This window comes from Bradysia coprophila (genome assembly GCF_014529535.1).
Source record: "Bradysia coprophila strain Holo2 chromosome X unlocalized genomic scaffold, BU_Bcop_v1 contig_173, whole genome shotgun sequence".
Lineage (NCBI taxonomy): Eukaryota > Metazoa > Arthropoda > Insecta > Diptera > Sciaridae > Bradysia > Bradysia coprophila.
The window spans coordinates 188,694-201,205 of NW_023503302.1; the positions used below are offsets into that span (position 1 = coordinate 188,694).

Sequence of the window (12,512 nt, forward strand, 5' to 3'; positions counted from 1 at the left end):
CTTTGTAATCCGATTTATTTCGTGAATGTAAATCGAAAGACGACATGTACATTGTAGAGTATTATGCATGCATCCATTCCATATGCATTTCTTTCTTAGAAAAGATTGGTGTAGCCAGGGCCAAATGGCGTTCGATATTTCATATGATAATTAGCCAGATTGATTCTATACATATGATTGTCCATTTCTCTCTGACTCCATCCGTCCGGACACCGGCATTTCTCCAATTGACTCAAAGCCACATCTCGGGACCATACTCTCTTCAGATTCTCCGGTGTTTCGACGTAAACCATCGCTGAAGTGCTAGTGGTACCAGAGTTATTGTGCGCCACACAAGAATATACTCCTGTATCTTCCGGTAAAGCATTCCTGAAGCGTAAGACGTAGCTTCTCGGTTCCCGGTGACATATCTGAAGAAGTAACAGTATTTGTTAGGTCAAAATCGACATATAGCTGTTAATAGATTACCTCAATGCGTTTACTCTCTTTCAACGGCATTGAATTTTTGAACCATTCCACTTTCGGCTTCGGTTCTCCGGAAACTATAACTGTGAGATGACTATTTGCCTCCGAAACGATATCGGTTCTCTTCAAACGTTTCAAAAATGTCGGATGCTCGTCCGTTTCCAAATCAATAATACGAAGATTTGCTGACGCTGTGATAGTTCCGTAACAGTTTCGAGCAATGCATGTGTATTCACCCGCATCAGAAGCGATTGGCTGGGGTATTTCTAATTGATATGTCTCCGGTATGTTGTGATGCTTCTGCAAACGATTCCGAGTAATCATTTTACCGTTAGATGTGATTTATTACGTTTGTAGGTTGGTTTACCTTTATTTTGGGAAATTGTGTACTGGTGATGAGATGTCCATTTTTGTACCATCTAACTATTGGTTTCGGTAGAGAAAAAATTCGTGTTTCAATCACACCCGTTTGACTAGATAGGACGTAGACGTCTTTGGGTGCAATCACAAAACTGGGAGAAATTCCAATCGGTTTCTCTCTGATAATATATTCTTTGCATTCACCAACATCGTCTTCAAGCAATCTGAAATTTGGTGTCAATCGAATTTTCACATTTTCTCAATAAAATTTTCACATTCGAAACGTCTGTCAAAATTTGTTCACTAACCGGCTCTCCAAGCGCTCATTCACTACACTGCTGTCTTCTTGATTCTCTTCCGAATTAACTTGCGCCTGGGCCTCGATATCTGCTCCTAAGTCCATGTTTGTACTAACAAATAAAAAAAAAACCGAACGAATTATCAGACCACTTTTCGAAGATATTTGAAAGTGATGTTTATGATTCGCCGTTTAAAGTGATAATAAACTCTGTGGTGGCAATGTGTATACCGATTGATCGATTGTTAATAATAGATAGACTTGACGGCCTTCAGAATCGAACAATTGGCAAAAGCTTATTTTCTTTTCGTCTTTGTATTTCCGTCCCCCATTGTACGGTCAATGTCAATGTAAGATTTTCTTTCAGAAAATTTCAAAAGATTACCAGTGAAACCCTCCCGTTTTGGAATATAACGCATTGCATTAATCAATCACTCGCTGTTTTCTTTTGTATGATTGCCATACTCTATCGAACTGTAAACTGCAGACTTTTAGATAGAAAGCGAAATTATTGATACGATGCGCTTTCTAAAAATACTCGTTTACGCTTCTGAACAATCATTTTATTTGAGCATATGTGTCAATGTTCATGACATTGATCTCTTTTTGGTCGGTACGCTAAACATTTGAGATAGGAAATTGATTGGGATGTTATGCATCAATCCGCTGTTTTATCGTGCAATATTCACCGCTAAAATAAACGATTAATAGTCCTACTGCTCAGCAGAAGTTAGTTGAAATTTGTTTGATCATTTTCGAAGTTAAAATGTATACAGAGCAACGGAGCAAAAACCAAAAACTTAATTAATTGGAATTCTTAGTTTTTTAATTGAGTTTGAAATTGGAAAATACATAGAGTGCTCTCTAGAGCTTAATCAAATAAATATCTAATTGCCACATCGAGTTAATGTTCATTTGCTGAAATAAAAATTTCAATTTAAATTACATTGTGAAAGCCTAGAGGTGGAAGCCAAATATGCCAATGTAATAAATTCTAATCCAGCAAATAATATACAAAAAGTTTAACGTCTCAGTATAACAATAAGAATTCACCGAATCGGAAACATTTAAGGATTTTCTACCTTAGTTTCATACACATCTAGGATTAATTATCAGAATCGGTCTTCGATATATCTAACTTTGTTAAAAAGGGTTTCATTTCGGGTTTTCTATTATTTTCTTCTATTGTACTTTTGTGTTTATAGATATGTATAGACGAATGGTATGTAGTATCGTGTGGGTTGGTTTAACCATTTAGTCCTTCTGTTATTTAATTACACGTGTTTCTGTCGTACAAAATTATCTTTGAAGTTCGAATAAAACGTAGCATCAGACGATCACCGTAATCGGTCTTAATAACTGTGACATGTAAACCGTTTGTGATTTTATATGAAAAAGCGATGTAAGGACAATCATTCCGAGAAAATTCACTAAAAAAATAACTTACAACAACGACCACAATGTGACGATTTCAATTTTGTTGTATATCAGGATATTTCAATTCAATTGATTTGATTGTTAACTCTTGTGTAGTGACCAAAAGAAATTCGATCTATAATTATAAAAGCTTGTTATTAATAGAACTTGGTTATTTTTAACAACATCAAACCAAGGTAGTTTTATGTTTTATCCACAGATACGTTGAACGTAAGTACTAAGATGTGGATTATACATTCTCCTTAGCAAAATATTTTATATCAAACGAGATACTTTGAACAAAAGAAGTAGCAGATTTAATGAATATATCGACATACGTTTGTCTTTCCTTTTTCTTGTATAATAATCACTTTTCAGTATCGATGAGTTCATTTAACATTTCGTCGATCAGGAAAAGTTTGTTAATCATTATCTGCAGACTTTGGTTGCAGAAATGATCACCCTAACTGATTAAATCTAAATCTATGTCAGGTAGAGATTCTCTTGAATATGCACCGATCTTTGCTTCATCAGGTGTACTCGATGCAGGAACATATTTTGTGTTCAAAATTCGCGCTAATTTACCAGTCGTATTTTAACGTGAATTTCACGTTGGACCACATGCTACACGTTGCGGTTAAATGAATTTTAACTAAGTATTTCGATGCACTTTTGATATTTTTGGATATTATTAGTCAGCTCGGAGCCCTTAACAAGGTTACACAAAAATTTTTGATTTTCATCCGTACCGTTAGTGGCAGTGGCAAACTCATTTGGGTTGCAATTGGTAGTGGTTGGAATTCTAATAGCTGTAGTAGAAAAATTTGATGCCATGAGTGCAAGAGAAGCCGGTAGAGACACATTAAAGTTTTAAAAACACGATTTTCAAAAGGTCATAGAGGCGTGGATACTTGAGGGATAAAGCTAAAAAATAGTTGTAGGAGTAGAGTACACCAAAATCCAAAAAAAATATTTTGATAGACCGTCTACGTAGAGACCGACAGAAGCTCAAAGTTTTTCCTTCATATTTGGTCACAGTCGCGAAGCTCAGCATCACCTGAAACTCACATGTGATAATTTTTCGTAAATAAACGGGCTAATTCTGATATGTTGGCAGTCTCACCTTTCCAACGACACCACATTTTCTATAATTCACGTCAACAAAATATCAACTCCATTTAATTCGACTTACACTTACTTGAAAATAATTGAGATTTCGATAATTGCACAGATTGAATTTCCTTGGAAAATTTAATCTTCCAATCTATGACTTCTCGGAAATAACAATATTAAATTTTCATTCTCCCTTTCTGGCATTATCAAGTATTATTTCAATTATTATATTTGCTTTAATCGAGGTGATAACTTGAAGCAAAATATTATTATTAAATTTATTAAAGCGACTATCAATGATAGTAGAGATTGTAGGAATATACAGGGATGTAATTTTCCGCGTAGATTATTCTTTGCGTGAGATTTTATTTCATTTTTTACAGCTCGATTCTTCTTTGTAAGAATATGTTGAATATTAACCTTTCATTGGTGTCAATTCAATCACTGGCGTAATTAAATCGGGTCTGTTAATTAAAATATGTTCAACTCTTTGAAACAAATATTTTTTTTGAAGGTTTCATCCATTAATCCCGTTAGCATTCTAAGGGGTCTGGACTCTTATGTAAGCAAAATAAATTTTCCTTTGTTCTATGGGTAAAAGCGGTGGAAAATCTAGGAAAACATCTGACTGGATGTTTGTTTTAATTTGCCTTTTGGCTATGCACAACAGCAACCGGATGTATCGCTTTTATTTTTGTCGTCATTGTAATACATGTGTCAATACATATTCGTAAATTTCTGTGCTACAAGGGGAGGAATGGGTATGAAAATGTGGCATACTTTATGAACGACACCTTAATCAAATTATATGATTTGATATTTGATTTGAAGGAAACGAACGGAATTATTCACTTAAATGATCAAAGAAAATTAAAACTCTACTCACTGAACCTGACAGTCGCTACAAAGTGAGAGTCCAATTAATTAAAGCTCAAAAAGTTAAATTAATTTTTTGCTGGTGAAATTTTATTTCCCATTCAACAACAGCAAATTATTTTAATTACAGGACACATCGTCATTTCGTTAAGTGAGAAGGCGGTTCTGATTAATTTTTACTTTTCGTGATAAATGGTTTCGAAATATGTCACTTTCGGCTCAATTTTTATCTCAATTCCATTTCTTTCGTTGGCTGTTTTATCCTAAGGGTGCAAATACATACAATTTCTAGGTGACTTTCCGCCGGAGAGTTTCCGCTCAATTTCTTTCTCAATTCCATTTATTCGTTAACTTAAAGGTGCTACACACTTGTACACACTTGATAGTTGTACCACTGGCAAGCGACCATCCCACCTCGACTATAATTTTCTTAATATAAACCCTTTCGTTACGGTCGTTGCGGTATACTATTACATTGGGATGTATTTAATAGTAATTGTCTTATCATGTTACCGTTTAGGTAATAAGTACTGATCTGTTCTAAGTTACTTTTGGTAAAAAAAAACTTCTTTCGTCACCTCCTTGCTCGAGTGTTTAGTATGCACATTATAGAGGTGATACAAAGTATAATTTTGCTAATTTTCATGTACAACAATAATAATCGTTGTTTTACACGATCTTTACAAATTGCCAAACTTTAACCGGTGTGATGTTAAATTCCATTCTCTTTAGCTCAAAGTTTTGTATATGATGCCATTTAGAACTCTAGACTCTAGTTGTACAAAGTAAAACTACTTTAACATTTGCAATCGAAACAAAAAGCATATACGTTACACATATGCTGAACAGAAGGCACAGATAGCGTACACAGTGGAAATCATGGTAATTCAAATGTTTTTTTTTTTATATTTCGAACAACAGAAGTAGCTCTTCATGATATACATCCATTTCGGACAGTGGCGAGATCGTAGCGTGAAAATTCAAAATCAAGGGTTTGTGTATTTTTCGAGGTAATGCTTGAATCAACATCAAATGGCAACCTTTCTTTGTTTTTGTTAAAACGTGCATCATTAACCTAAAATGGTACCTCGTAGTTGATATGGTGTGTATGTTCCGCTATCATTAAAAGCACATTGAAAAGATACACAGCACAGATACCGAACAGTTCTGTTACACACAGAAATAACTAAATTCAGTTTACCTTTGGTCTTGGTCATGGAAGTTCCAACTTTCAATATGCAATACAATAATATTGCGGGCGAAACAGCTCTTTCCCATTGCGTTCGTATTTAGTTTCGCCTACATGCATCCATTTTTACTCGTTCTCAGCAACATCAATATGGGGTCATTCATAAATTGCGCACTCACCAAATTCGAAATTTTATACCTTCCCTCCATCGGATCCTCCAAAATGTATGGAGAAACTTTCAAAAATGTATGAATAGTCTGCTTTGGTCAGAAGCGCTATAGCGAGTACGTAATTTGTGAATGGTCCCACAATATCTGGAAAACGGAATGTTTTTCTGGCTTTCGGTTTATTTTTCCATTTCCATTCATGTATGGTATAAAATCCATGAAACTCACATTTTTCTACAACTGCAATATTTATACATGCACCCTTAATATATGTGCAGACTGTGCAATGCACTGCATAAATACAATACTATATGTATATAGAACGAACAATAATGCATTGCATACGTAAAACCATTTTGATGGTTTGGTGTTGAAAGAATACTATTCTATTACACCAAAGCTTCGAATTTGAAAATCATTGATGTGGTTGCATGTAATATTTATCTTTAAAGGGTCGAGCTTATGATAGCATTTTCATTTCGAATATATGTAGGTACAGTTTATATGAGAGTATAAATCAACACGAAAGTTTTTAGATTTTAGTTTAGGAACGGACTTTATGGAAAACTGATTTGTTTGCTTTTCAATTTATCAAAAACGAAAATATACGAAAATTTGGAGCATTCATTTTGTGAATCTGCAGGTTCATTTCCATTTTATTCATACATTTTGTGGTTGCAATAGCAGGGCTTGTTATTCAGAACTATCCCATTCTAAACATTTCTTCAATTTCTCGAACTTCTTAAAATCAAAGAAACTGAAAATCGACTGATGTGGTGATTGTGCGGTATCTGAACCCCAAATTAGATGACATTGCAGCATACCGGATGTTGAATCGTTTTAATTATGAAATTCTCAGTAGTAACCCCTGCTATTTTATACATTCAACAGCAAATGGATGCATAGTTAAATAAGATTCTAATTCGAAATTAGTGTCAGGCTTTTAAAACTGTTGTGTATTCGAATAATGATTAAGCGAGTTATTCTTAAGTAGTAACACGGGTAATATTTGAGTACACATTGCACGCAATAGATCCTGGTTCTACTCATAGGTTTTCGTATTTTCAATTTATGCGTTTAAAATATATTAGAAGTAGAGTTTCGATAGATTGCAATTCAGCGAGGCAGTAGTGTGCTATTGTAATTGGTCCCAATAGCATTTGCGATGCTAAGCACGGATATGCGGCTAAGAAAACCAAACTCGTTTGTGATGTTTACAGTTGCTTTTGAACTTTAATAAAGTTTTTTCCCCGGTGAAGTCAATGTTCATTGCTTGTTTCCCCTTTTAAAAAAAATAACAATTCAGTTAATGAGTGGAACAAATTAGACCTAATAAAAATAAGAAGAAATCTCGCGCAAATCTTTCAAACCAATAACACACCTAACTCTGATACTTTTTCTACGCAGTGGATTCTATTTCGTAATTTCAGGATCGAAAAGCCATTCTCTGCGCATAAAGCGAACGCTCAAAACGCTGTAGCACATAAATAAACTCCCCAATAAAATAAATTTGTAATTCAATCAAATAGCACTTATGTTCATCACCGTTTCGTATAAATAGCACGAACCATCAGTACAGCGTATACCTAACACAACACACCCACGCACCTAAAACGTAACGTATTTCAAAAGCCATTTATCAAATAAAAAGCTTTTCAATTTAATGATTTTTCATTCGTTGATTAAGTAGGCATCGTATTATGCCAAGCACCATCACCAACAGTTTCTCAAATTCAAAAGAAGTTTACCAAACAAGTTTTCAACGAATCACCCAAAATCTGATGTGTAATAATGGGAGCAAATTGTTGGTTACCAGCCACCAATCCAACGTAACATCTTTGACCTATTTTCAAATTTATCTTTCTTTCGTTCCCCGTATACATATAATTCTAAGGCCGGAAAAGCCTTTACACACATATTCTCTCTTTTATCTGGACGAAATCCGATAAGTGAAAGTAACGCTGTGTATTCAAACCGTCGTCGGAATATTCGTATCACAAAGAATGTATGGCTTAGACTATATATGATTTCAGTAGCTAATTCAGTAATGCGATAATAAATGCCATAAAAATTGGCATGTTAGATAGGACATCTGAATTAAGTGCAATTTAAGTTTATAAACGCAGACCTACAAAAACTCTATACCGTAAGTTTTTGTAATGATTTGATAATTCATAGCGAAGAGACTTAAAACATTTGCTGAAAGAGATGCTTTCAAAATATTGAAACATTGTTAATAAAATTCGGCTGATTATTATGTCTTACTTCGAAACTGAGAACTTTAGCGACATTTTGTGCACGCTAAGTTGAATTGTTTTTTCGCTTTATACAAGTACAGTAAGCAGGACAGCATGTTTTTTTTTAGCGAATAAGAGAATTCCAGCTCGAGCCGGTTGAAAAATTCAAGAGGAGATGACGCTAGATGAAGACGCTAGAGGGGATGACATGAATGAGTTGGCTCATCAAAACGTTGATATCGTCGCAACCGCCGCAAACGAAATTCTAGGTGAGGTCACCTCGCGAAGACATAGTGTGTGGTTCGATGATGAATGTAAAGCTGCTGTAGAAGCCAAGAAAAACGCCCGACTCTAAGCGACCCAGCAAAGAACACGACGTAGCCTGCAAGAGTATTCCAGAAGAAAAGCTGAAGCGTACAGGCTGCTTCGAAGGAAAAAAAGAGAACATCTGAATCGTGAAATTTAATTTCTGGAATCGCTGAATCGTAACGGAAATGTGAGAGAATTCTACCGAATTATTAAAGTACATCGCAAAGGCTTTCAAACACGAACAAACAAAATTAAGGACAATGACGGACAATTACTTGGTGATACAGATGGTATAATACGGAGGTGGAAAGATTACTTCCAGAATTTGCTGAACAAACCACCAATACCACGAGCTAGGCAAAACGCGTATCAGCGTGCGGAGCCACTCATTGAAGCATTAACTTATGAGGAGGTAATTGAAGCAGTTAACAGATTGAAAACACGGAAATCACCTGTTGAGGATAACATACCGGCTGAACTGATCCAAGCAGCAGGACCGGAACTGTGGCATCGAATACACCAGATAACAGAAAAGGTGTGGGAAGGAGAAAAGCTTCCTGTTGCTTGGCAAATTGGTCTGTTAATACCGATTCATAAGAAATGAAGCAAATTGGAATGTGGACATTATAGAGGAATATGTCTGCTGAACGTATCATATAAAATCCTGGCAGAAATATTGTACCAGCGGTTGTCAATATATGCGGAGGAAATAATAGGTGACTACCAGTGCGGCTTCAGACGCGGTAGATCTACCGCGGATCAGATTTTCACTTTGAGGCAAATAATGGAAAAAGCATGGGAGTTCAACATTAATATTCACCAACTGTTCATAGACTTCAAACAAGCATACGATTCCATAGATAGACAAGCTTTGTTTGATATTATGAATGAATTTGGCATCCCAACCAAACTCATCAACTTAACCAAAGCGACGCTTACCGATACGAGATGCAAGATCCTGGTCGACAACACGCTTTCGATGCCTTTTTTATTGAAACAGGACTTAGACAAGGTGACAAGCTCTCAACTATTTTGTTTAACTTGGTGTTAGAGAAAGTTGTGAGAGCCTTGTCAATGAACTGGACTGGCACCATCTTATATACGAGTAATCAGCTAACGGCTTTCGCTGACGATGCTGACCTGATAGGAAGAAGGACACTAGCATAGCAGTCAAGGAACCTTTCATAGAAATGGAAAGAGAAGCGTGTAAAGTTGGACTCGTGTTAAACGAAGAGAAAACCAAGTATATGGCATTAGAGCGCAGTCAAGGATCTCGTGTGGGGCAAAATGTGACCATGGATACGTACAATTTTGAAGTCGTGCAGTCATTCAACTATTTAGGTTCGACATTAAACGTAACCAGTGATATAGAGGAGGAGATCAAAATGAGAATTACGCAAGGAAGCAGAAGCTTCTATCTCGGCTTCTATGCACTGAAACACCTGTTCAAAAGCTCACTTGTATCCCGTGCAACAAAACTCTGACTCTATAAAACTGTAGTTCGACCCATGTATGGTCGTGAGACGTGGTCCATGACATACAAACAAGAGCAGATGCTGAACTGCTTTGAAAGAAGAATCTTAAGATCGATATGTGGACCAGTACATGAAGCAGATGGTTGGAGAAGACGAACGAATATGGAATTGTCCGAAATTTTTGGGAAAAATTTCATCACAGCTGCAGTAAAATCAGCGAGGCTCCGATGGGCGGGGCATGTGGCTAGGATGAATGATGACCGAACTGCCAAGAAAGCCCTCGACAGGAAATTTGAAGGACGTACTAGATCATTGGGGGTCGCGGATTGGAGAAGTCTGGCCGAGGACAGGAACGATTGGAGGAAGTTAGTAGAGTCAGCCAAAACCCGCTTGGGTTGGCAAAGGCTGCTAAGTAAGTAAGTAAGCTCGAGCCGGTTATGCTAAAAGTCTTTTTTATCGAATTCGATTCCAGCACTCGCCTCCGGCTCGAGCTGGAAACCTCTCATTCGGTAAAAAAGCGTTTTAGCATGCGTTAGGAAAATAACTAGAATAATTCAGAATTAGAATTTACTTTCATATTATGGTTTTGAGCAAGGGCAAATGACAGCTGCAAATTGATTACCATTTTGTATAAAAAAAACCTTTTTACAGACTTTACAGTGCAAAAATATGTTTAATACACTGTACAGTTTCAGGACTTATCCTTGAAATGCGGTATTTTAAAATGCTACATTTCAATAATATTTTGTGCACCGACCAACAGAAATACAACATATTTTGCCATGATTTTTTGTTATAAAATGTTAGGTTTTCCCGAACGATATATCTTGCGGGAAAAATAGTACATTTCGTATACCTAGGTATTACCTAGGACTAAAAGTCTTTTTTAGCGTGTGAGAAGTTTCCAGACAGAGCCGAAGGTGAGGTCTGGAATCGAATACGCTAAAAAAGACTTTTAGTCCGTGGCACGAATAGTATTTTTCATATTGGACGGAGAAAAAGTGCGACGAAGTCGCACTTTTCGGGTCCTAGGTATGAAAACTTAATTTCTTAACGATTTATTGTGCGAGAAAGGAATTACATACATTTTTCCATGACTATATGATTGAACAAATTTAAAATGGTAAATGTGATGTTGGATTTTTTTCAAGTAAATTGATGTGTCTAGTCTATTTCAGTTGTCCTGTGCAAAAAACGTTGTTCGTACCTCGACATGAAATGGATTTTTTCAGCACACGTCCTCATTTTTCTTAAACTTAAGGAAAGCTTAGGACTGGTGCTGAAAAAATCCTCATTTCCTGTGTTGGTACGAAAAATACTATCATGTGTCTGGAATGCCACATGTAAAGGCGGATACACATTAGGCTTTATTTTCGTCGTATTGCCAACAATTTTGCACAAAAAATTACGACGATATATGGCATATTTGAGATCATTGGAAAGCTTAGACTTCAGTCTAACGTTTACAAAGTATGTCGTGTTGAAATATGTCAACTGGCAAGGTATGGAAGTTGCCAAAGTTCACCATGGGTATCAAAAAAGTGACTTTTATGAAAATGTACCAAACGAAACCACTTTAAAAATTTTGTTATTGCCATTCGAAAGGGCACATAACCCTAGTCTAGAATCGTTATTACAGTGCTGGATTGGGCGCTTCGTCGTGGAGACATAACACTTTGAAGAAGGTAAAATTACGACTTTCAGCTTCTATTGCTCTGCGACCAAGTGACCGAGAGAAAATCGGTGTACTGAAGAAATTCAATTCATTGACATTTTGGGAAAGTTGTTAGCAAATGTAACCAACGAAAAGAAATCAAAGACATATTTGAATCTCTATTTCACTTCAACGTTCTAACGCCGCTTGCATAATGGGAACGTTCGAAGGGGATTTGAAGAAGTTAGATGAAGTCTATTACATTTTATAAATTTTGTTTTGTGTGATATTAATTTAGTTTGAGTTTGAGTTTCCTGTTTCTCCTGAATCGGGCCAGTTTCCATGGTTCTGGATAAATAGATTAGGGTAATTTTTGTTAAGAATAGAACCCACTCCATGGGTGGAATTTGTTTCATATTCTGATACAAATTTAGGTTTATAAAAATGAATAAAAACCGAGAGAAACAATTTTTACATGTTTTATCTTTGAATTTGTCCCTCGATCGATTCCAGTTTCAAACACCGGTCCAGCAACTTCCGTGGGGTCAGGCAACGATATTCCAAGTTCTCAGAAACGGCAAAGCGGTTGCGCCTGCAACATGTGCCGTTGAGTAGTGCATGCCTCCTCTAAGTCGGCTATGAAAAGAACCGAGATGGAAGTGGACATGTTTATTAAAAATTCGTACCGTGATACTAAAGCATTTGAGCAAGATCAATTTATGATATTTTTGTTACAATTACAAAAATCTAATGAGAAAATATCAGTTAGTCAGTCAAGGGACCTGACCCACCCAAAAGGTGGTGCCTAGTTACTATATACTAGAGATATGCTGGATATGCTCTTCTGTAGTTATCTGCGATTCAATATGCCTGTGAAATGCATCACCATTGTGTTGAATCTATAGTAAAAATTCAGGTGTTGGTTGTTTTAACGATAAAATACGAAAACAAAC

At 36.1% G+C, this 12,512-nt stretch overlaps 1 protein-coding gene across 1 annotated transcript; it reads right to left on the reverse strand.

The window, feature by feature from the left end:
• LOC119068069 (contactin-4-like) lies at nucleotides 1-1,352 on the reverse strand. The gene is made up of 4 exons (XM_037171470.1): nucleotides 1,134-1,352; nucleotides 833-1,049; nucleotides 469-765; nucleotides 1-410 (listed from the first exon to the last, which is right to left on the reverse strand). Exons 1-4 carry the CDS (start codon nucleotides 1,226-1,228, stop codon nucleotides 96-98), a joined length of 924 nt encoding a protein of 307 aa, XP_037027365.1. The 5' UTR covers nucleotides 1,229-1,352; the 3' UTR covers nucleotides 1-95.
• Nucleotides 1,353-12,512: the final 11,160 nt, after the last annotated feature.